The sequence below is a fragment of the Protopterus annectens genome, chromosome 1.part2, assembly GCF_019279795.1.
Source record: "Protopterus annectens isolate FY-2018-M chromosome 1.part2, PAN1.0, whole genome shotgun sequence".
Taxonomy (NCBI): domain Eukaryota; kingdom Metazoa; phylum Chordata; order Ceratodontiformes; family Protopteridae; genus Protopterus; species Protopterus annectens.
Genome location: NC_056727.1, coordinates 527,857,933 through 527,881,126, shown reverse-complemented (window position 1 = coordinate 527,881,126; position 23,194 = coordinate 527,857,933). Strand labels below are relative to the sequence as shown.

Sequence of the window (23,194 nt, the reverse complement as noted above, 5' to 3'; positions counted from 1 at the left end):
TTCCACTTTGAAGTATAGCATCCCTTTGACACAAATACAGCAGTCCACATTGCATGGCCCTTTGATAAAAGATAACAATTCAGGGACACATAACCTCGCTTGATCTTTAGGCCACACTTCCATACCTCCCACCCCAAGATAAAATCCTCCATTAAGATTCTTATCATAACGGGAAGGGCCTGACCTATATAAAGCACTAATGAAAGTATAAACAAAACATCTGTAATGCCCATATTTTTGGTCAGAGTTCAATAACCATAGCTTCCATTTCTTGAAGAAGAATGTTGCTTTTATATAAGATCAACACACATGGCTTTTATAGAATCTACCACTGACCTAGTGAGCCAAATTCCAAAGTGCTTTCATTTTTTGATCTTTGATTATTCCATAAATAAGTACACTCCAGTTCCTCACTAAGTTTATAATTCAAGGCTACTGTTTGTGTTTTTTCCCATGGTAATATCAGTAGGGAACATATATGAAATAGTGACATAGTTATCTCTTCATTCTTTCTTTGGAAATTACATGTTGGACTATGATCCCAAGGTATTAGGAGGTTTTTTGCTACAGAGGTTATTCAGGATATGCTAGTTGTAGCCTCTTCCCAGTTTTGCATACACAATTTTCCACAGCTTACCTATAAGTTGTAATATTTAGAAAGATAGGATCTATAGCATGAATTATAGTACAGCTGTATGAGGAACTTTCCAGCAGTAGATAATTAGTATTATTCCCATCTTTCCATTAGTAGTGCCTTGTAGTCCTCTCCTTCTGATAATTGTCTTTGTATATTCTTTGTGTTGCATTATTCCTGGACTTTGTTTTGTCTGAGTGATGAGTGAAGCTTGTGAATATATGCTGAGGTGAAATACAACTTACAAAGCCCAGTACTCAGATGCAAAGGCTGAGAATGAAAACACCTGTTGGGGGAAAAAGGCATGTCAGTTTTGACAAGTATTACTTTTAGCAGATTCAGTAAGCTAGTCATTATTTTAAACTGGTCTTATAGATGGTTATTTACATATACTTGTCTTAAGAGAAGCATCTTCTCTATATTTTGCCAAGTGCTGGAGGTAGCAGAGACTGACCTGCTCTATTCTCTGTTTTAATGGACCTCAGATAGAAATCTGCATACCTTTTATCATGTTGTAGTGGTTATGACTAACATTTTTAGTTTGTAGAGAAGGAGTTAGCCATTGCTTAAGAAATTTGACTGAGAGCTCCTCATAAAACTGTAAAAGAATGAAGTTAATTGTCTACTGTGATGAGCTCCACACATAGATATATTCTCTTTAACACCATTTGTACAGACAAAGTATTTCTGGAGACATTTAGTTAGTAATACAGTTTGATTGTTTCTTCTTTAAATGTTTAAGGTTATTCAACTAAGAGGTAAAATGCAGTTATGATTTTATGTAAATGTACATTAATAGCTAAAGATTATTTTTTAACAATTTCTTTTTATGTTGAACTTAGTCAACTCTTTTCTTCATTACGTTAGAAGGTGAGTGTAAAAGAAATGAAACTGGCGTTTTGGAAAGAAGTGGGACAGGCATCCATAAAACACCTAATGGAATTGTATACACTGGACAGTGGAAACATGACAAGGTATAAGTAAAACAGTTTTCATGTATTTAACTTTCTGTTCAGTTTGGATTTTATCTTATAAAGAGATTCTTGCATGCACTGGTTTAACAGAAAGTGTTTAAGTTTCAGGTAAACTGCATTCTTCCTCTTATGGCTACAGTCTGTTACAGTTTATCCAATTAATTCATACTCACTACACTATATTTTCCTATCTTTTGTTCAAACTGCCTTACTGTTAAGAATCATTCAGCCCACTGACCTCAGTTAGGCCCATTGTTTCTTGATCAACCAATGCATAAGTTAGCTTAATTTTTTTCTGAATTTTGGTATATTTTTTCACAGACGTCAGTCTAGCCCAGCGCACATGCCTTCAAATTCATATCTTTCTCCAAAAGCAATTATGTATTACTGCTTATGTTTATTAGGATACTAAGTCATGCATGTTCTCAGAATCTAAATGTTTTTTTTTTTTTATATATAAGTGTACCTCTTGTTTTTATCAATTATTCACAACTCTGAATAGTGACCTTCATTTTATGAATTCTGTTTCATAAGCAAACTCCCTAATTAATTAATTCAGCCTCTTCAGATAATAAAATGTCATACCTGATTTTCTGTCTCCCAGTTTACTAGCCTTACTGCTTACCTCCATTATTCTTTTTTCTCTCTAGTCCTTTTATCTTGGTTTCCTTCATATCATTATATGTTAGCTTGCTGATGTTCATCATAAGGCTCATACTGCAGGAAATTATTATGCGATTTGGAATAAACTGAAAGTGGATGTTACTCTTCTTACTAGATCTTTTCAGTAGTTAAGAGGTTTCTATAGGTAGTCTTCTACAGTCATGCTATGACAGTTAGAGAGCAGACTGCGTATAAAAGGTGTGCACCATGCACCTGGTGCAGTTCCTTGTTCTCAGGCTTAACTGTTCAATTTGTTTTCTTTGTTTTGTGAATTCATCTTCCATTTTATAGGCCTAGACTTTTGCCATTGTTAAGTTAATGCATGAAATAAATATTTTCTTTACTGTTTAGGAAAAGTTATTTTTTTGTTGCTGTTTTAAAAACTCCTTTATTCCCATCACAAAGCAATACACATATCTTAAATTTGCACTCTGTCATACATCAATGTTTTTAACACCTTTATTTAATTATCAGTTAAGATATAGGCAAACATAAATTTATATAAAAGAAAGCAAGCCGTATCCACAAATTCCCTTAAATCTTACTCCTCCTCTAAAACAATATTCTGAATGTATTGTTCCCACAATTTCTATTTTTTATATGTAATTTGCTCCTGTCCTTTTCTAAGGATCCTACTTCCTTTTATCTCTGTAACAATGTTCAGTACTTGGTTTAGACTTTGATTTCCATTTTCTAGTCATTGTTTTTTATCAGCCACCAGAATTGAACTTAACAAGGCCTTACAATGTCTAGGCAATTCAGATCCTGTATCCCATGTTAAAGAAGTCATTTCCTTAGTTATGCCAATTTGCTCACCTAACATTTCTGATAGAGTAGTCTGTGGGGAACTTTTAAAGAATGCCAGCTCATTACACTCCCAAAAAAATGTTCCCAGTTGCTTCTTTCTTCCACATCACACCTCTAGGATTTACCCTCTACCTAAAGAAAATTATTTTGAGTCTGCTTGTGGTATACAACTACCCATGCAAACAGTTCCAAGCAAAAAATCTTAAGCCTTCCAGACTTTGTTGCATATTTGGGAACCATACATATATCCTTCCATTGTTTCATTATGAATTGCTTAGTGTGATATTTTATATGCTATAACATTTTAAAACAGCAGCTTCTGTTCTAGGTTCAACTAAAAACTCACCAACACAGTCTTTAATTTAGGATTCCCCTATCCCTTTCTCTTTGCCTATACTTTGATATCAATCCGAGATAGGTGAGTCACTCTTTAGCCTGCAGTCCAAATATCTTCTTGTCCTCTTCCCATACTATTACATATCCTACTCTAGTTATTTGCTTCCAGTACCTTGGTTCCTTTGTCAGTTTTCTCCAGTAAATTTCAGCCCCCTCTAGTCTCTTCTATTCTGTGTACCTCTAATTGCAATCATCCCTATCAGCAAAATCTCCTTTCCTCATTTTCGTGTTGGCTTAGTTCTTAGAACATTTTTTATTACTTTATGAATATAATATTTTGTAATTTCTCCAAATCTTTTGGGTTTCTAATACCATGATGGAATGGACCTAATTCCTAAGTCAATGTACAATTAAAGTTTATGAAATTAATATTGTTTCAATGTTTGATGTCAGTCAAAAGTGCGCTTCACAGCACCCGCAATGTGCCCAGTAATGATTCCTTCTGCAATTTGTAAGGGGTTACATGTATTGGTAACATATCTGAATATAATTGTAGGTTCTTTTTGATAAGACCCATTGCTCCTACTACTATTTGAACTGTCTGGGCATCTTTCATCCACATTGCTCTAATTTCTGCCTGCAAATCCTGATATTTTATGACTTTGTGTCTCTCTCTCTATGCAAGACACTGCAGTCACTCGGTGTGGTGATTTCAGTGATCAATGCTACTTTTGTCTTCTTTTCATGGACCACTATATCTGATTTTCTAGCATCTGTCTTTTGAACTGTTTGGTAATGGGTGATCCCATGTGGTGTAAACCTCATCATTTTCTATGATGCTTGTGGCTCATGTTTCAAGTGTTTTTCAGTCACTTCAGTACCATAATGTTTGCACAATCCCCAGTGCAACAGTCTTGCCACATTATTATGCCTTTCAATATACAGTCTTTCTGCCATTAGTATGTCATAACCAGCAACGAGGTGTGCGACTGTCTCCAATTCGGTTTTACAGAACCTCTATTTATCTGTTTCTCCTACATGTTCAATGGACTTTGTAAACCAGCATGTATGTAGCCCACTGTCCTGGGCCACCAATATTAACCTTTCATCTCTTGGTTTGAATTTGCCTCTCCTTAACCATTCCTGCATTTGTTCCTGATCAACATGAGATTCTTCTAGAAGTTTTCTATATTTGCAACTATATCTATGCCTTTTCCACATTTCTTGCCTTTTCATCTGGTCCTTCATCTTATATTAATTCTTTTGTTTTTTGGCACATTCAGTTGCTGCTTGAGTTTTATCTACTTCTGGTTTGATTTCCATTCCTGATTGACACCGATTTGCTTCTGCTAGATTAAGCAGAGAAGTCATCTTAGATTTATTCTCCTCATGTTTCAAAACTTTCACTATGTTTGGACCTTATGAGGTCAGCAGATATGTGTGGAGTCCCACGATTGCAGATCTATATGTATAATCAATTTCAAGGAGGCCCATGCCTCCATCAGAACGGGGAATATATAATCTTGGTATGCACTGATTTTTATAAATCATTTTGGTGAGCATGAAGCATCCTTCTTGTTTTCATATCTAATCTATCCAACATGTTTTGGGGCCACTCAATCACTCCAAAACTGTAAATCAGGACAGGAAGAGCAAATTAGTTTAAAGCTTGGATTTTGTTTCTAGATGTCAGTGCTGTTTTCAGGATTAATTTAAGTCTTCTAAAGTATCCCTTACTAAGTGTTATTCAGATGTGTTCATGTTTTATTGTTGATCCTTCATCAATCCCAAATATTTATACACTCCCTCTTGTGCAAGTTTTTTTATATCACATTCTTGTCCCAAACTGATGTTTTCCTGGTGCTACAGTTTTCCTGCTTTAAAGGTGCTTTTGCACATTTATCAAGACCAAATGACATTCTTATATCATCTAAAAAATTTTTGACAACTTGCAGTTGTACCTTCAGTTCCCTCATCTGATGACCTATACAGTTTTAAATCATCGACAAAGAGAAGAAGAGAGGTCTTTACGCTGTTGTTTTCTAGGAGACAAATTATATCCATGGCCTAAGCTGTTAAGTAGACAGCTTAATGGGTTAAGGGCAAGGCAGAATAGCAGCGGTGACAGAGTGTCACCCTGGAATATCCCCCTTTGAATTTTTATCCCTGGGATAATAATTTGTCCTTTGTCTTGGCTTAATTGCAAAGTAGTCTGCCACTGTTTCATGGTCACTGTAATGAAGTTGATCAGTTTAGGGTGTATCTTGTACATTTTTAAGCACTCTTTTATCCATGAATGTGGGATACTGTCTATGTCATACTTAGATTATTTCCCTTTTTACAGTTTCCACTATGACTTTATTTAACAACAAATGATCCTTTGTTCCATATGATATTCTTTTATTGCCCTTTTGTTCTACTGCCATAATTGAGTTTTCTTTTAAATGACTATAAACTCTGTCTGCATCAATTCCTGTGTATAGTTTATACGTCGTCAGAAGACAATTTATTGGTCTATAATTTTTAGGTTAGCTTGCAGGTTCACTCTTAAGTAGGAGCATTGTTTTTCTAGTTGTTACCCAGATTGGTATCTGTTCGGTGTGTGCATATAAATAGTTCTTACTCATGGCTAAATCTTTGTGCAAAGATGTTAATACTTTTAATCAGAAGTTAGGTACTGCATCTGGACCTGGGGTTTTCCAATTAGAGGATTTTCTTAACTTTGTTTCAGTCTTTCTGGCTGTTTCATATTCTGTACCTTTAAACTTCTTATTTCTTTTACTTCTTCTATCCATTTAGCATCTTTGTTATGTTCCACAGTATCTTCATAGATACTTCTCAAAAATGTATCCTTTCTTTGTTGCAGATGCCTGGAAAGGTACATACCAAAAGGGGCATTGTACTCCGTTATTGGCCTGATGAGGGAAGATATGCTTTTTGTTATTATCCTTAAGGATCTGCATCTAAAATTCTACTTTCTCCTTATTTCTTGAATTTTCCCATTTCATCAGCATCCCTTTCCACTTTAAATTTTAGCTTTCTGCTTCTGTTATATATTTGAGACTTAACTGTCTAGCTGTAAAATATCATTTCAGATCAGGAAATCCCAAACCACCTTGTTCTGCTGGAAGGATAAACTTATCCCAATTGATCCTTGCCAGCTTGCCCTCCCAAATAAATTCCTTCAGCTTTTTATTATTTATTGTCCATAATTTTTCCTTTGCTTGATAAAAATATACTTGGCCTGTATATAGAACTAAAGAGGCTAAATCATTTTCATTCCTTATTCCTTGCTATTCATATCCATAAACAAGAGATCCAAGTTGCTCAATTTTTGTATTATCTTTTGTTTGGTCTCTTCCCACACATCCTTTGCTGACATAACATAATCCTTTTTAATCCATACTCCTAAATGTATTTTATTTTATCATGTCCCCATAAGTATGGGTATTGCAGAGTCAATTCTTAGGATCAAAGGAAGTTACTAGGCTAATAGCCCAAAGGCCCTTACAAGCCTAGCCAAGTTCTGCCCTTATTTCCACAATCAGCACTTATTGCCCCTGTCCAAGAGAGACACAGGTGTAACCCCCAAGGTGAATTTACGGTTACCCATCCAATCATTCAGATTGTGCTTGAAGAGGGCTAAGGAGGTGCTCTGCTTGACATGAATCAGGAGTCTGTTCCACAGGTGTAGTGACCTCTGTGAGACAAACCTGTCCCGCCAGCAGGTTCTATTAATGTCACATACCAGGTTAAGGTCTTTAGAGTGAGTAACCCTGTGAGCCATTGAACTTCACAGCAAAACTCTCTAACTCCCCTATAGTGGTCACTCATGCAACCTCCTAAGGTAGTAGTTGTGGGCTTATTAGTATTCAAGTTAGTAAAGTTATCATGAAGCTGTCCTAGGCTTATTAATACAATCTTGAAGTACACAAGTACGAACCCCATAATCCTGAAACCATATTGAACTCCTGGACTAGTGCCCCTGCAGAACCCATGTTAGCACTTCTTCCAGGATCCACACCCCATTCAGGACCCATGTTAGCCCTCATTCCTGGATTAACATTGATAGGGGAATTTGATACTAGAGATTTTAGATATTGTGGTCTTTATCATTTTGGTTAATGAATTATAGGTTTCAAGACTGTCATCTCCAAGACTATGATAGTAATCCACTGTCCTAAGCTCATTGGAGCATGTGTTTCTTACTGTTAGAGTTAATGTTTGTTACTAGTACTGCAAAATACATCACTCTCTTCACTTTCAAGCAGCTGGCTGTGCAGCTTTCTTTATCTCATAGTAACATGCGTTTGTTTATATTAGAGTTACTGCACAGCCATCCTAATCTTACTGCAGCATGCACTTTGTTCTGTTAGTGTGTGCTATTGCTGCCAGAGTTACCACACTCTTCACTTTCTTCCAGTCAGTTTATTACTAGCTCTGCTATTTATCTCCTTTCTTGGTCCATTAATTTAACCTCTACCCCCACAGAATCTCAACCTGATCTATTTTCTACATTAGTCAGCTTATTAGTACTTGGTGTTTTGAGGCAGTGTAGCAAATGTTGTAGGTTTAAAGTACAATCCTCTATCCCTCTGCCCAGACTCATATTTTGTCAGTTGAAGTTACCACTGACTGGTGATTTAAATCTGTTTTGCTGTATATTTTGTCAACATGTCTGACTATACTGTGTGATTTCATTTCATGATTGTTTCTGTAACATGATTGGCATTCTATTGTTTGTTTACTGATGTTCATCATTCCCCACTGCTTCAGTGGCATTATGGGTTATCTGTCAAAGTAACCCAGTACTGGACAGCTTTCAAAAGCTCAGACTCCCGTCCCTCTCCCTTTCTGAGCCAGCTGCTTAGATGAGTATACCCTGAGAGGGAAGCCTTCAGCTTTTACAGGAACTGAGTGCTAGGTCTTTTTCTGCCATCCAAAGAAAAAAGTCCTCTGACTCTTCACAGGATCCAGTGCTGATTTTTCCAGCATACTGCTCAGATAAGCCTTATTTGGGACTCCCTTCGTCTCATATTATTCTATTTATTATTTTCATTCTATTTTATGTTTATTTAAATATATTTATTTTTTAATATTTTATTTCTGTTGTGTGTTTACAATAATTCATATGGGAATTTCTGTTTATAGCTGTGTCTATTTGGCTTCTGTCTTTGACAAATGCTTGTGTTTACTGTTTCTAAGGAAACTTTTAGTACTTCTCCCAGAACTGCAGTTTGTTTGTGTTCTGTTAGACTAGAGGCAGTCTCTTGTAGTCAGAACTGCACACTAATCTTTCATTCATGTCTAAAGTTGTTTTTGAATTCACATTGAATCACTCCATCAGTCTTCCAGTGTTCTATCCTGATTCAAAAAGACAAGGGAGAAAATATTCTACATACCTTGGATGCACACAGGCAGTTCAGGTACTACATTGACAGAACAAAGCCCTTTAGGCATGCTGAACTGCAGGTTGTCTCCTGTACTGGATGCTAAGAAAGGTCATCCTGTCTCTAAGCTAAGTGTTGCATGACGGCTATACTCTGCTATGGTTTTCTGTTACTTCCACCATGGTAAATCTCTTCCAGAAACGTTTAAGGCTCAATTGGCTAGGGGCATATCCTCTTTGATGGCATATTGGAAAGGGATTGACTATAGAAGTATTCTAGAGGCAGCAAGCTAGTCCTCTATTCATACCTAAACAAAGCACTACAAACTAGATTTATTTTCCTGGTCCATAGCAGACTTTGCTAGGACCATTTTTCCAGGGGCTCCTGGATCTTTATCCTTTAACTTTCCAGATAGGATAAGCTTTGAGAAGCTACCCAAAATGTCATGGAGGAAGTGTGAATGATGAACATAGTACAGCTGCATAAGTCCCATTTTCTTGTAACAGTAGATGTTATTGCCTCAATGGCAGGACCCACCCACCATCCCCAGATTATGCATAGTTGAGGTGGGGTTCAACCTCTTTGATTCAGTTGCTGTTGGATTTGTTTTTTATATACTTTTATGGCTATCTGTGAATTTACTCTTGTTAGTTACTTCTGGATGCAGGTACTTTCCTCTCCTTTTTGTGGAAGCAAAAAAGCTTGAACACTCCCTTCCTGTGACAACTGAAGGCTTCCCTCTCGAGGTATGTTCAGCCAATCAGCTGTCACAGGAAAAGACAGGGAGGTGGCTCTGAGTTTTTGAAAGCTAGCCAGTACTGCGTTACCTTGGCAGATAACCCAAAATGCCACTAAGGCATTGAATAATTTGAAAATCTATTGTTATAGGTAAATAGGACTTGTGCAACTGTACTTTTTTAATTCACTGTAATCCCAGAATGATCTGGAAAAAGGCCTAGAGGGATTAGTGCTCTACCTAGTCAATAAATAAATTCATAAATGGAACTGTGTCATTAAACTGGAGACAGAGCTCTCATTACCACGTTTATATTACCTCGTTGAAATTTTACTGCATCGAAGCAATAACTGTCGAACACAATTGATCATTGCAGTAAAATATTGAACGAGTATAAAAAACAAAAAAGAACAAATAAAAAAAACTAAAGGGCGTAGGCAGAGGGCAAGCCCCCTGGATCCCCCGCTACTTAAATATACCAACTCCGAGACTGGACTACATTGAGGTAAACGGAAATCTTCCCCTATGGAGATTTCCATTTACCTGGCCGATATTCTTCACTTTCGATATTGTCATGCCAACAATATCAGATCATCAGTTAATGGCAGGGTAGTTGAAATCATCCAATATTAGGGTGTTTTTTGTATCTCAATATTTTCCAGTATGGTTAGAAAAGTGTAGTGAGAATCTTGGGGCATGGTGGGGGATCTGTAGCAAGCTACAGTTTGGATTGCAGTCTTACCTAGTGTTAGTTGCACCTGGAGAATTTCAGATGCATTGTGTTGGGCAACAAGCCTGGTGTTGTGAAGATCCTTGGTGAATATGGACACCCCTCCAACTTTAGTGTTTCGGTCCTGGTTTGGTGGCCGAAAAGTGTGGTAAGACTTGTAGCCTGGTATTGCAGGGGTGCTCTCTGGAGCCTTGAACCAGGTCTCAGTTACTGCACAGATATTGATGTTCTCCATTTTTAGGAGTGCCTCGAGAGAGTGTATTTTGAGGTTTAGACTTCTAGCATTGAGTAGCATTACCTTCCGATTTTGCATGCTTGTACCTGTTATGGTGGTGGTTTTGTCCTTTGAACTTTGCCTAAAAGAGGCACTGTAGGGGTGGCAAGAGCCTTAGCTGGTAACCTGAATCCCAGGGACAACAGGTGCAGACCATCTCTGGCAAAGCATAGTGGTCTGTTAATCATGTCATCCCAGGCAGACAGATACTGGATCCCTTTTGAATGACACCAGAAGCTTAGCCGTGGTGTGCCTTTCATTCTATTTTTCGTCATTTTTGCTGTTGTGTGCAGGCACTTCATCCCTACAGTGTATTCTCTCTTTTTGAATTGTTGAAGTCAGTCATTTTGTCCTTATACTGTGGTATCATTCTGGGAGAAGGCAGGATGCTACTCAGGGCTAGGGTCATACCTGCCTGGGCCACATGACCCGATAGCTCTTCCATGTCTCTTTTCATGTAGTCCAGGGAGGTACGTCTCAAGTCATTCACTCCAACATGGACAATGACAGAGTCATATTTGTACTTGTTGTGGAGTGACTTGAGTGCATGTGTTATGTGGCAGATCCTGGCACCTGACAGGCAGCTGACTCTAATTTTCTCCTTGTTCAGCCTGGTGAGTGGGACATCATTGTGCCTGACTCTAGAGTCACCTATGGCTAAAGGGTTTTGTACATTGTCTTGCCTTAGGGGCTGTTGTTGGGTGGCTCACTGGTGTTATGAGCTATGTGACACTTTGGTTGTGATTGGTGTTTGTTTGCGTTTCAGCTTCATAGGTCCTTTTGCTTGGGCAGGTTACTGTTAAGGGCCTCCACATATATTAGTGTTGCTATGTGTGGGTGTTGGTGGTGTGGGTTTAGAATGACTGTGTGTTGCTTGAGGTGCAGTGCAGGTGTTATCCTTCTCCTCTTGACTGTCTAGCACAATCTTGGATGGAGAGAGCTTTGCTTCCAGTTTGGCTATGTAAGTGCATCTCTCGCAGCTTTCATGTTCAGCTGACTCCACTTCTGACTGGCAACTGAAAACACAAATGATCTTCTCCTCCACTGAAGTCTGGATGTACAATAAGCATCTAGCCCTAAACCCATATAAATCTAAAATCATGCTATTTACTAATACGAAAACAACTCCACTAGACAAAAACAAGTTCACTTTTTTCAAAATACACTATAAACGAAATTGTTAGTCACACTGAACTACTAGAAGTCACCATAGACGAACACCTAAAATATGACATTCACATACAGCATAACATCCACTAGACTCATCAAAAGCTAGGAATCCTGTACAGACATAATCACTTCCTAAGCCCCTTCAGTAAACAAACCCTTGCTTCCACTTACTTACTCCCCTCAATCATGTATGGTGCCCTACTACTTACCAACCTGCAATCCTCACTAAAAGCTAAACTCAAGACTTGTTACAACAAAATTGCCAAATTTACTTCCAGTTCCTAATTCTCCACCTATCACTGCACCACTCAATGCACCTTAAAATGGCTTGAACTACCACAGTACCTGTCCTGCTTGCAGTTAACTTCTTCTTTTGGCTTTTCCTGGTTAGGGGTCGCCACAGCAGATCACCTGTCCGCTCATGATTGACAGTGGAGTTTTACAGTGTTGAGTTGCCAGCCCGGCACCCAACCTTCCACAGAAGGCACGCACATGCATGCACTCACGCCTAGGGCCAATTTAGAGTGTCCAATCCACCTACAGCATGTCTTTGGGATGTGGGAGGAAACCAGAGCACCCGGAGGAAACCCACGCGATCACAGGGAGGACATGCAGACTCCGCACAGAAGGCACCCCAGCCAAGGATTGAACCTGAGAGCCTCTTGCTGTGAGGTGGCAACGCTAACCGCTGCACCACCGTGGCCGTCCCCTGCTTACAATTAACTACAGCACATAAATTGATCTTTAAACATTCAGACTGTACCACCCTCATTTCTATATTTACTTACTGCCTACCAAAAAAGGCCCCTCAGATCTGAGAATCAGCAACTTTTGCAGGTATGTAAACCAAAACTTCCATATGGCCAACTTCTTTACCCATGCTCCATAGCCAACAATTGGAATGCTCTACCATTATCTGTTAGAGCAACCCAAAATCCTGCCTCTTTCAAAACTTCATTACATGAATACCTATTATCTCACAGGAATTGTACTTACACCAAACCTCCTTTGACAATTGGAATGCTCTACCATTATCTGTTAGAGCAACCCAAAATTCTGCCTCTTTCAAAACTTCATTACATGAATACCTATTATCTCACAGGAATTGTACCTACACCAAACCTCCTTTGAATACTTACTACAACAAATGTTGTTCCTATCTACTGTTGTACTTTAAAATCCTGTGATGTAATACCACTACTTGTTTGTTTACCTGTTATGCCAAATGTCAATTGTTCTTTGTATATACTTTCTGACTGAATATTTCCAATGTATGTATTAATCATTTATTCATGTACTGAGGAGCTTTTATCTGCATGCCTCCACTGAAAATAGGCTCTTAATGGCCCAGTGGACTTTCCCAGTAAACAAAAAGCAAATAAATACAATTATTGTGAACAGGCAAATTCTGTTTTCTCCCCAAAGGTTTCTGATTTTGATTCTGAGGAGAGTGATTCTTCCTTGCAAGGATTTTAATTTTCTGAAACCATATTCAAAATGAATCATAACGATCTTCCATTGTCATTAAATAAATAGTATGATTTATTACAACTGGAATTTCCTGAAACTACTCCCTCCTGTCTTTCAGCATTGGAGAATATATTCATTACAGCCTGTAACTTGCCCTGGTAGCCAGTTTGCTGCCCTTGTGAAAGCAGATAGACTGTATAGTGTTCCTCAGTCTTGTAAGTTGTCATTTTCTAACCCCAGTTCAGATCCAGCAATGATTTTTTTTTTTTGGTAAATTCAGCTGTTGATAAGCATTTGTTAATTGCTAATCCCTCCTCCACTGATAAGAATGGGAAGCCATTAAAATATTTCTGGAAAAAGTGTTTTCTTCAGCATAACATATTTTTTGAATTTTTAATTGTCAAGTCCCCATGTTAAAGTTTATACTTGTATCTTTTGAGAATATGAGGAACATTATGGCTTATTTCCACTCATCTGAGGAAAAATCATCTTTGTGCAATCTGTGTCTCAAGTGACTAAGCATTTTTGAAGTGTGCTTATGATTCAGCTGATGCTACTTCCATAGCTGCTGCTTCTGGAATTGTTATGAGAATGTTTGCTTCTCCTGAGGATATACCTTAAGATAAAGAAGTTAGATTTGGACCAGATCCTTAAAAAGTGTAATACGAGAGGGAAATTGATTCAAGGAATAGTTTTTTGGGGGGGTTTTGTTTTTTTTTTTTTAGATTTTTTAGCCTCCCTTCATCAAATTTCTCAAGGTTTTACACCTGCTTCTGTAACTTTTAACAGAAAACAAAACAAGCAGACTCAGTAAACTGCTAGTAATCATAGTTTTAAAAAGAATAGCAAGAGGTCTCCAAAAATAAAGGAGGAGCCCCCACTGAAACAAGGACAATCTAATAAGTCTGGATGTCTATCTACAGATTTTCCACCCTTCCAAGCCCTTTAATTCTTCTCTAAAATGTAGCCCAACATTTCTCTCTTTGGCAAAAATGGTCTCAGACAGAAGGATTTTAAGAGTGATTAATCAGAGATACAGATGGCAGTGGGGAACTCTTTTCTATTAAGGGGATTCCTCCTCAGTCACAAGATCAAAATTCTTTCCCCCCTCATATCATTCAGCATCTGCTAAGTCAGGGGTGATAGAAGCTGTACCTCCTTCAGAGATGGGAGAAGGTTTTTATTCATTAATGTTTCTGGTACCAAAGAAAGAAGCCTGTTGGAGACCAGTGTTAGATTTGTCCTTTCTAAACCAGTTTGTGAAAGTTCCAAAGTTGAAAATGTTGTCCCTTCATAACTTGTTACCTCTCATTTTCCATTTAAGTTTTCTAATGACCCTAGATTTTAAAAAATATGCTGATCATTACATTCCTAACTCACCAGATTGGAATGGTTTCTTAAGATTTTCTGTGCTGGATCATGTTTTCATTTCTATGCATTCCCCATTGGATTATAAACTGCGTCAATGGTATTCACAAAGTGTCTAGCTCAATTAACAGCATATTGCAGATTGCAATGTATTCCTGTTTTTCCTTACATAGATGACTTGCTTATCTTTGAAAAGTCTTTTAAAAAGTGCTAGCAATCTGTGTCTTGGGTGAAAGATCTCCTGCATTAACTGGAATTTCAGAAAAACATCCAAAAATCTTGCTTGACCTATTCTCACAGGATTGTTTTCCTGGGGTCTCCTAGATACCTCATTTCAAATAAGTTTTCTTCAACAAGAAACAATAGATCTATATCTAGATCTGTTCCTGGGTTTTTCCACTCTAATCAAGGGCCCAGGAAGGGAATTTCTCAGGATACTAGGTTCATGGCATCCATGGTTCTCAAGATTCCTCTAACCAGACTCCACATAAGAAGAATTAAATGGTATCTAAAATAAGTGTGGTCCCAATATTAACATCCTCTGACTTTTCAGATTCCTGTTTTAGGATTTGTGAAAATGGAACTTTTTGGTAGAAAAACTGGGTCTTTGGAACAAAAAAGTCAGATCAAAATCCATAAATGTAAAAGAGATGCTGGCAATAATAAATGTCCTCAACTCTCTGTCATCTATGGGTCCCAAGTCCATTGCAAGTTATGACAGACAACACTACAGTAATGTGGTACTAAAACATACCGGGGGAGCAGATCTTACCCTCTGTACAGACTAGCCATGGTAACTTGGGATATAGCTTTTCAATAAAATCACTACATGCATCTTATAGTAAGTCATAGAGAAATTTGATGACAGACAACATGAGCATGACGAGGATAGATCCTCATAAATGACAGCTGAGTCAGGGGATCTTCCAGGAATTGATTTAGCAATGAAGAACACCTTGTGTAATGTCCAAGGATTCTCCGCTTTCAATGCATTTCCATGTTAAAATGTTTTTGAAAGGGATGCTACACATCAAGTCTCCTAAAACAGATGTAATTTCCTTGGGAACTTAAACTTGTTAAAAAAGTAACTTTTTCTCCACCTGAATCATCAGGCTAATTTGAGGTTCTAAACATGAAAAACAGTTATTCTCATTGCTCTGACTTCTGCAAGAAAAGTGCATGAATTGCAAGCTCTAATGGCGGGTCAGCCTTATCTCATTTTCCACATAGATAGTGTTTTCTTAAGAACTAAGTCTTCTTTTATGCTTAAAGTGGTATCCAAGTTTACTTTGACCCAAGCTGTCCTTCTCCCTATATTTTGCACATATCTAAAAAACTGGGAGAAAGGATATTCAATACCTTCAATATCCATAGACAACCCAGGTACTATCTTGACAGAAAACATCATTTACAAGCTCTGATCAGTTGTTCATTTCTTGGGACAGTAAGAAAAAAGGACAGTCCATGTCAAAGCAAACTATTTCCAATTGGTTGTCTCACTCCATTACCTTTTGTTATACTTACCACATCAAAGCAATTCCAGGCATGGTCAAAACTCATTCTAACAGGGACTTCTAAGATGGCTACATACTGATTAACAGCTCTCTCAGTATGAAAACAGAAATAAAAGAAAGGCAGTGAATTTGCCCTTTTGGGTAAATTTAAGTAACTGCCTAGTAAGTACATTTCCTGGATGCTAGCCAAAATAAAACTTGGAGAAGCTGAAAGAAAATTCATAACAAAAAGTGAGAAAATAACACTGACTGTGAAGAATCCTGCTGTTGTTCAGCAAAGAGCAATTCAAGCTCCAGCTTTGGTGGAAGACATAACTTTCAGTGATTTAGAAGAACAAATAAGTCAAATGTGCTCGGAGCTAATTAAAATAAACAAAACAATGAAGTAGTATTTCAACTCAAATAAAAGGCTGGAAAAATGTTAAGAAGCTTTAAACAGGTATTCAGATGAGTTGATAAAACTGCAAAAATCAGAGGTCAAAATAAAGAAAAGGATTGCTGAGTATGAGACTGCTCAAGAAGAGATGGTTCAAAAATGGTAGAATTAGAGGACAGAGCACATAGGGAAAACCTAATATGTTCTGCTGCACCAGGGAAACTGGAAGGAACAGACTGTCTTAATTTTATGAAAGTACAAATAAGTAACTTGACTGGTATTCCATATAAGGAAGGTACATTGTATGTATGTTCCAAAGCTGGCCATGAAAACACAGCCAATACCTCTAAAAGTAAAGTTGCAATCCTACCAGCAGAAAGAGTTGATTTTAACAAAACTGTGGCAAAATGGCAAAGTACTAAAAATTGGAGATATTAACGTGTGGAAAATGATTAATTACTGTACATCAGGTTGAAGAGGAATACATTTATTCCAGCAATCTGGGAATGTCCAGAAGCAGGTGGGAGATTCAAGCTGCTCTATCCAGCTATCTTCAGAATATTTTTCCTGGAGGGTTAAAGTCATTTTTGATGCAGAGAATGCTAAGGAGGTAATACAAAAGTTTGTCCAACAAAAAGTGAGCTTCAAACAGAAGGGAATTCTGCTTCTTATTCTTCTGTTAATAAAGCACATAGAAAGACTATTCCAGTGAAACTTGCTCCAAAGAAAAATGCTTGTGAGAAAGAAAAAAAAAACACAGGAGTTAACTAGAAGAACCAGGAGTACAATGGAAATGAACCAGAGACTGGTTTTGGGAGATGGGGATCAACAGGAAGAAAACCAGAAACTCAGAAATTAATGAATAAATGTGCGATTACAAAGCAATCAAATCACATTTATGAAATATGGTAGAATATAAAAACCTGAAAATATTGAACTTGTTTGACTTTTGACTCCAAAGCATATGCCCTACTTCATATCATTCATGTTTTGAAGAACATTAAGGAGAAGGGAAGGAAAGTGGTAACTGTAAGAAAAGCAGTCTTTGATCTTAACAGGATTTTTATGAACATGACATATACTGCATGTTATAAAGTAAAGCTTTTTTGGTTCTTTTGTGTGTGATAGGGATACTAAAGTAAACATTTGCCCTTTTTTCTCTTTATTTCTTTTTTCTTGTTCATTTTTAAGAAATGCAGACATTGCAATGTAAAAAGCAAAAAAAGCCTGGAGAAAAGAGCATGATATAAGTAAAACTGATATGCGTTTTCTTACTTTTGCATAGGGGAATAACTGGATTAAGGCCCTTGGCTTAATCTAACAATATTTAAGGGGAAGCAAATAAATAAAAGCAAACTGAATGTAAGTTTTCATCTAGCAAATAAATGGTTATAACACAACATGAGAAGCTTGTAGCCAAAGGCAGCTGTATATCTGGTTCTTATGTTTCTATGGAGACAAACTGATAAAACAATGAGAACAGAAATCTCTTTTTTCAGTGGCTAAAAGAGAATGCTTTCTGAAAGCATTCAAGGTGTTTTCCATATCTGGGAGTGGAATAAAGATAAGATGAAAACAGACAGTACTTAGTTTAAGTAGAAGCACTGGCTGTACTATGCATCTTAGCATGGATAATCTTCATTATAAGTCAATTTGTGAGTGTAGCTGTCAATCTTGGACAATTGTTCCTATTAGTAGGGTTAAACTTCATTATTTGAAGATGTACATAGCTTTGTATGTTTGTATTAAGCAAATAAGTTATAGGGTATATTGAGGGTGTGTTTGAGGGTTTTCATTAGAACAAAAATTCTTATAAGATATGACATAGGTTCAAATGGATATGACAATAAACACCTGTATAAAGGATTAACCTGACAAGCATTAGTGTATGCATGTAGCACAAAAGCTGAAACTAAACATCTTTTAAAAGATGTTATACATAACAGGTGGGAATAATAACATTTTATTGTAATGAAAACACTTTTCGTATTATCTTTAAATGTGAATGGTCTCACAGATATATACAAAAAAGAAAGAGTAGTGAACTATATTAAAAATGCAGTGTACAAATAGCTGTTGTGCAGGAAACACATTTGAACTGAGCATGTGAATTTTTTAAAGAAAGATTTCTGGATGGTTATTCAGTGGAATCTCTGGGACAAAGGAAAAGAGGAGTATGTATATTAATTGTCAGAGAAGCTCCAATAGGTATAGAAGAGGAAAAAAGGGATAGGAGGTTGGCATAATGGTTAAGGTATTTCCCTTAGAAACACAAGGTGCAGGGTTTGATTCTCATATGGGGTAATTGGCTATGTTTAAAATGGCCCATAAGAGCAGTTAGCCTAGTACTAACCTATGAACCTATGAATCTATAATAATTGTAGATTTCTAGTAGCAAGGAGCTGCTGGCAGGGGAGGAGGATTGCACTGGCATGTATTTATATTTCACCTAAAACTTCTACAATGCAGCTTAAGAAAATTCTTGGATGAATAGTCATGGAATATTACTTAAAGGTGGGGACTGATTTTTTTTTGAGTTATTTATAGTACTTTGTCTACTGCATACTTTTCTAGCTAGTTTCAATTTTATTAAGCATCTGCTTGGGTTGTTTGATTTTGATCTCCTGCCAAGGACAGTGTCATATGACTTGTTTGCAGTTAAAAGCTTTCTCTAGAGGCTCCTTTATCTGTTTAAAACTTTCATTTAAAGGCTCACTGTTGCTTTTCTGCTGTGAGAAACATTTCTGCAGTTTGTTTCCCACCCTCTCTCCCTATATGTATGCTGTTCTTATAGTTGGTGGCTTTGCAGTTGCCCACCCCTACTGTAAATTTGATCTGGGACACTTCTCCCAGTCTAGTGTTATTACCTCATTCTACTTAATACAGGGAGAACATCTGAGAAGGCCAATCCACTTAGTTTCTGTTCCTCCTTTCTCTCTTTCCACTTAAAAAAAATAAAAAAAATTCTAAGCTTGTTTCCTGCCTTTCCTGTGGGTAGTCTAATCTGGATACAGATTTGCTGTGTCCAGGACTGTTTGTGGGCTTCTGAGCCCCCAAGCCTTTCTGTGTTGGAGGGAAGCCTTCTAGCTTAATTTTGTTTCTTAGAACTAGCCAGTCTTAGTTTCAGCACTCAAGTCTGTTTCTTTGAGCTCAGCACTTGTTCAGAATTCGTAAGCACTAAATAAGCTACAAATTACTACAGCACTCAACTTTCCTCACTTGTCTAGAGGAAAACCGTTTCTAATAGTTAACAAATAAGAACCTATCCAGGCATGTCTAAGGGTCAGCTCCTGGTGTTTTCTCCTGTCTACCTGATGAATCTTGGCATCATGGGGCAATGCAGCAATTGCCTCATGTACACAGACAACCCTCTCCTCCTACCACCCAAGATTACAACCTGTGAGAGATGCACTTATATAGCCAAACTGGAAGCAAAGCTGTCTTCACCCAAGACTGGCTTAGACAGTCAAGAGGCAAAGGTAAACACTTGCACCACACCACACTCATCACATAGTCTCTCAAAACCTACACCACCAAAACACACACATAGAAACACAAAACACACACCTACATTCGTGGAGGCTCTCAGTAAAAACCTGCCCAAGCAACAGGGACCTCCAAAGCAGAAACACAAGCAGCCTGCACCCCTCAACACAACCCAAGTGACACATAGCCCACAAACTCAGTGTGCCACTCAACCACAGCCCATAAGGCATAACAACGTACCCAAAACTCTAGTCATAGGTGACTCTATAGTCAGGCACACTGATGTTCCACTCACCAGGCTAAATAAGGAGAAAGTTACTGTCAGCTGCCTGTCAGGTGCCAAGATCCGCCACATAACGCATGCACTCAGGTCACTCCACAGCAAGTGCAAATATGACTCTGTGATTGTCCATGTTGGTGTGAATGACCTGAGACGTACCTCCCTGGACCACATGAAAAGGAACAAGGAGGAGCTGTCTGATCCTGTAGCCCAGGCCGGTATGACCCTAGCCCTGAGTAGCATCCTGCCATCACCCAGAATGACACCACAGTACAAGGACAAAGTGATTGACTTCAACAATTGGCTAAGCTTCTGGTGTCATTCTAAGGGGATCCAGTATCTGTCTGCCTGGGATGACATGATCGACAAACCACGATGCTTTGCCAGAGATGGCCTGCACCTGTCACCCCTGGGATTCTGGATACTGGCTAAGGCTCTAGCCACCCCTATAGTGCCTTTTTTAAGCAAGGTTCAAATGACAAATTCACCACCATAACAGGTACAAGCAAGCAGAATCTGAGGGTATTGCTACTCAATGCTAGAAGTCTAAACCTCAAAATGTACTCACTCGAGGCACACCTTAAAATGGAGAACATTGACATCTGTGCAGTGACAGAGACCTGGTTCAAGGCTCCAGAGAGTACCCCTGCATTACCTGGCTATAATTCATACCACACCTTTCGGCCACTTAACCTGGACCGAAACACTAAAGGCGGAGGCGTGTCCATATTCAATAAGGATATCCACACCTCCAGGCTAGTTGTTCAGCATAATGCATCTGAGATTATCCAAGTACAGCTAACTCTGGGCAAGACCACAATCCAAATTGTAGTGTGCTACAGATCCCCCATCATGCCCAGGATTCCCACTCCTCATTTCTTGATACACTGGAAAATATTAGGGTACAACCTAACACCCTAATAATTCGGATTTCAACTACCCCACCATTGACTGGGAAAACTACTCTTGTGCTCAACATTTTCTGGAATTCATAAATTCCAATGCCTTGGATCAACTTATCCACACCCCCACCAGGGTCAACAATATCCTAGACCTGGTTATTACCAACATGAGCAGCTGGTGCTCCACACCAGAGGTCAATTCCTCGTTGGTCAGATCCGACCAGAAGCTAATCACCCTAGACATCCACATCCTTCCCCCACCCCCATTAGGGAAACCACTGTAAAAAATTTCTCCAAAGCCAACTTCATGCTTCTTAAGACAGAAGTGGCAAACTTCACGACACCCATGCTGATGGACAATAGAGGTATGACTGCTGAATCCTACATAAATGCACTTTATAAGCACTTACACGAGTGCATGGATCATGAAATCCCTAACAGAACCAAGATACTATCCTCCACAAAAGGAAGACTGGTGGTCCCCTGCCATAAACAAACTCTACAACAGAAGAAAGAAACTGTTGCAAAAAAGAGTAAAATCCCATGATTGTAGGAACTCCCTGGTCAGCCTCAGTAAGAAGCTGAGATCCCTCATAAAATCCTCCAAAGCTAGTTACGAAAACAAAATTGCCACTGACTGTAAAGACACCCACAACGCATTCTATAGCTATGTCAAGAATCTCAATGGCAGCACTCAGATCTGCTCTGAGTTACAGCACAATGGCACTAAATATACAGAACCAACTGATATTGCCAACATCCTGGCAGATAGGTTCAGTGCTAACTTTACCCCCCTCTCATCCCCTAAAGGGCCCATCTCTATACTGGAAGAATGCAAAGTTCCTGTAATCACGGCTGCACAGGTAAACACACTCTCCAAAGCCAAGAACACAGCATCCTTGGGACCTGACAATATCCCAGGCTGCATTCTACATGAACTGCAGAACGAACTGGCACCCCACCTAAGTACCATGTTCAATCATAGCCTCATCTTAGGCTATGTGCCCACTGAATGGTGCACAGCAACGGTTATCCCACTCCACAAAGGGGGAGCCACCACGGACCCTGGAAACTACCACCCCATTAGCCTGACAAGCCTGGTCTGCAAGGCTATGGAATGTATCATCATGGAACTTATAAACAATGACATTGGTAATCTCCAAACTCTGGACCCCACCCAGTTCAGGTTTGTAAAAGGCAGAGCATGTCTCCTAAACCTGATAGACTTCTTTGAAGTGGTCACCAAAGCCGTAGATGAGGGTAAGGTGGTTCACACAGCCTATCTAGATCTCGCCAAGGCTTTCAACACCATCCTCCACTCTGGAATTATAGATAAACTCAGTAAACTAGGTATAAATCCCTATGTCACTGACAGAACCCACACTGTGAAAGTAGCAGATTCCAAATCCAACTTCAGACCAGTGACAAGTGGAGTACCACATGGTTCAGTCCTGGGTCCTCTCTTGTTTGATATCTACTTCTCTAAAGTACTTCTCTAAAGTACAGGCTAACACAGAAGGTCTTTGGCTAATGAAGTTCGCAGATGACTGCAAACTAGGAGCCATAATCAAAACTCCAAAAGATGTGGACATCCTACAAAAGGGCCTCACTGAGACAGATGCCGGGTGTCAAAGCCATGGCCTCAAGCTCAGTGCCAAAAAGTGCATTGTCATCCCTTTGGTAAAAAGTCTGTACCCATGAACTACCACATAGGTGGTAGTCTACTTAACACCGAAAGTGTGATAAGAGACCTTGGGACACAGGTGGACAGTAGTCTCTCCTTTGATAATCACATCGCCACAGTAGTCAGGGAATCCTTCTACGTGGCACACCTCATCACAAAAGGTTTCTCATTCAGGAAAAAAGAGGTCATTGTTCCCCTCTACTCGTCACTCATTAGACCCATTATAGAGTACAACACCCCTTTTGGTATGTACCTCAGAAGACATCTACAACAACTGGAAAGGCCGCAGAAATACCTCACAAAGAGGATTACCGGCCTCAAACAGATGCCCTGTGCAGACCGTCTCAAAAAACTGCAGCTTTACTCCATCGCATATCACCTACTCAGAGGCGATCTCTGC

General features: G+C 38.7%; 1 protein-coding gene across 1 annotated transcript in view; it reads left to right on the top strand.

Moving 5' to 3' along the window:
• MORN2 (MORN repeat containing 2) overlaps positions 1-23,194 on the top strand; it is a 265,224-nt gene that overhangs the window by 80,050 nt on the left and 161,980 nt on the right. The window contains exon 3 of the mRNA XM_044057453.1: positions 1,502-1,608. Within this exon, the coding sequence (XP_043913388.1) occupies positions 1,502-1,608 (107 nt within the window). The remainder of the gene's footprint in view (positions 1-1,501; positions 1,609-23,194) is intronic.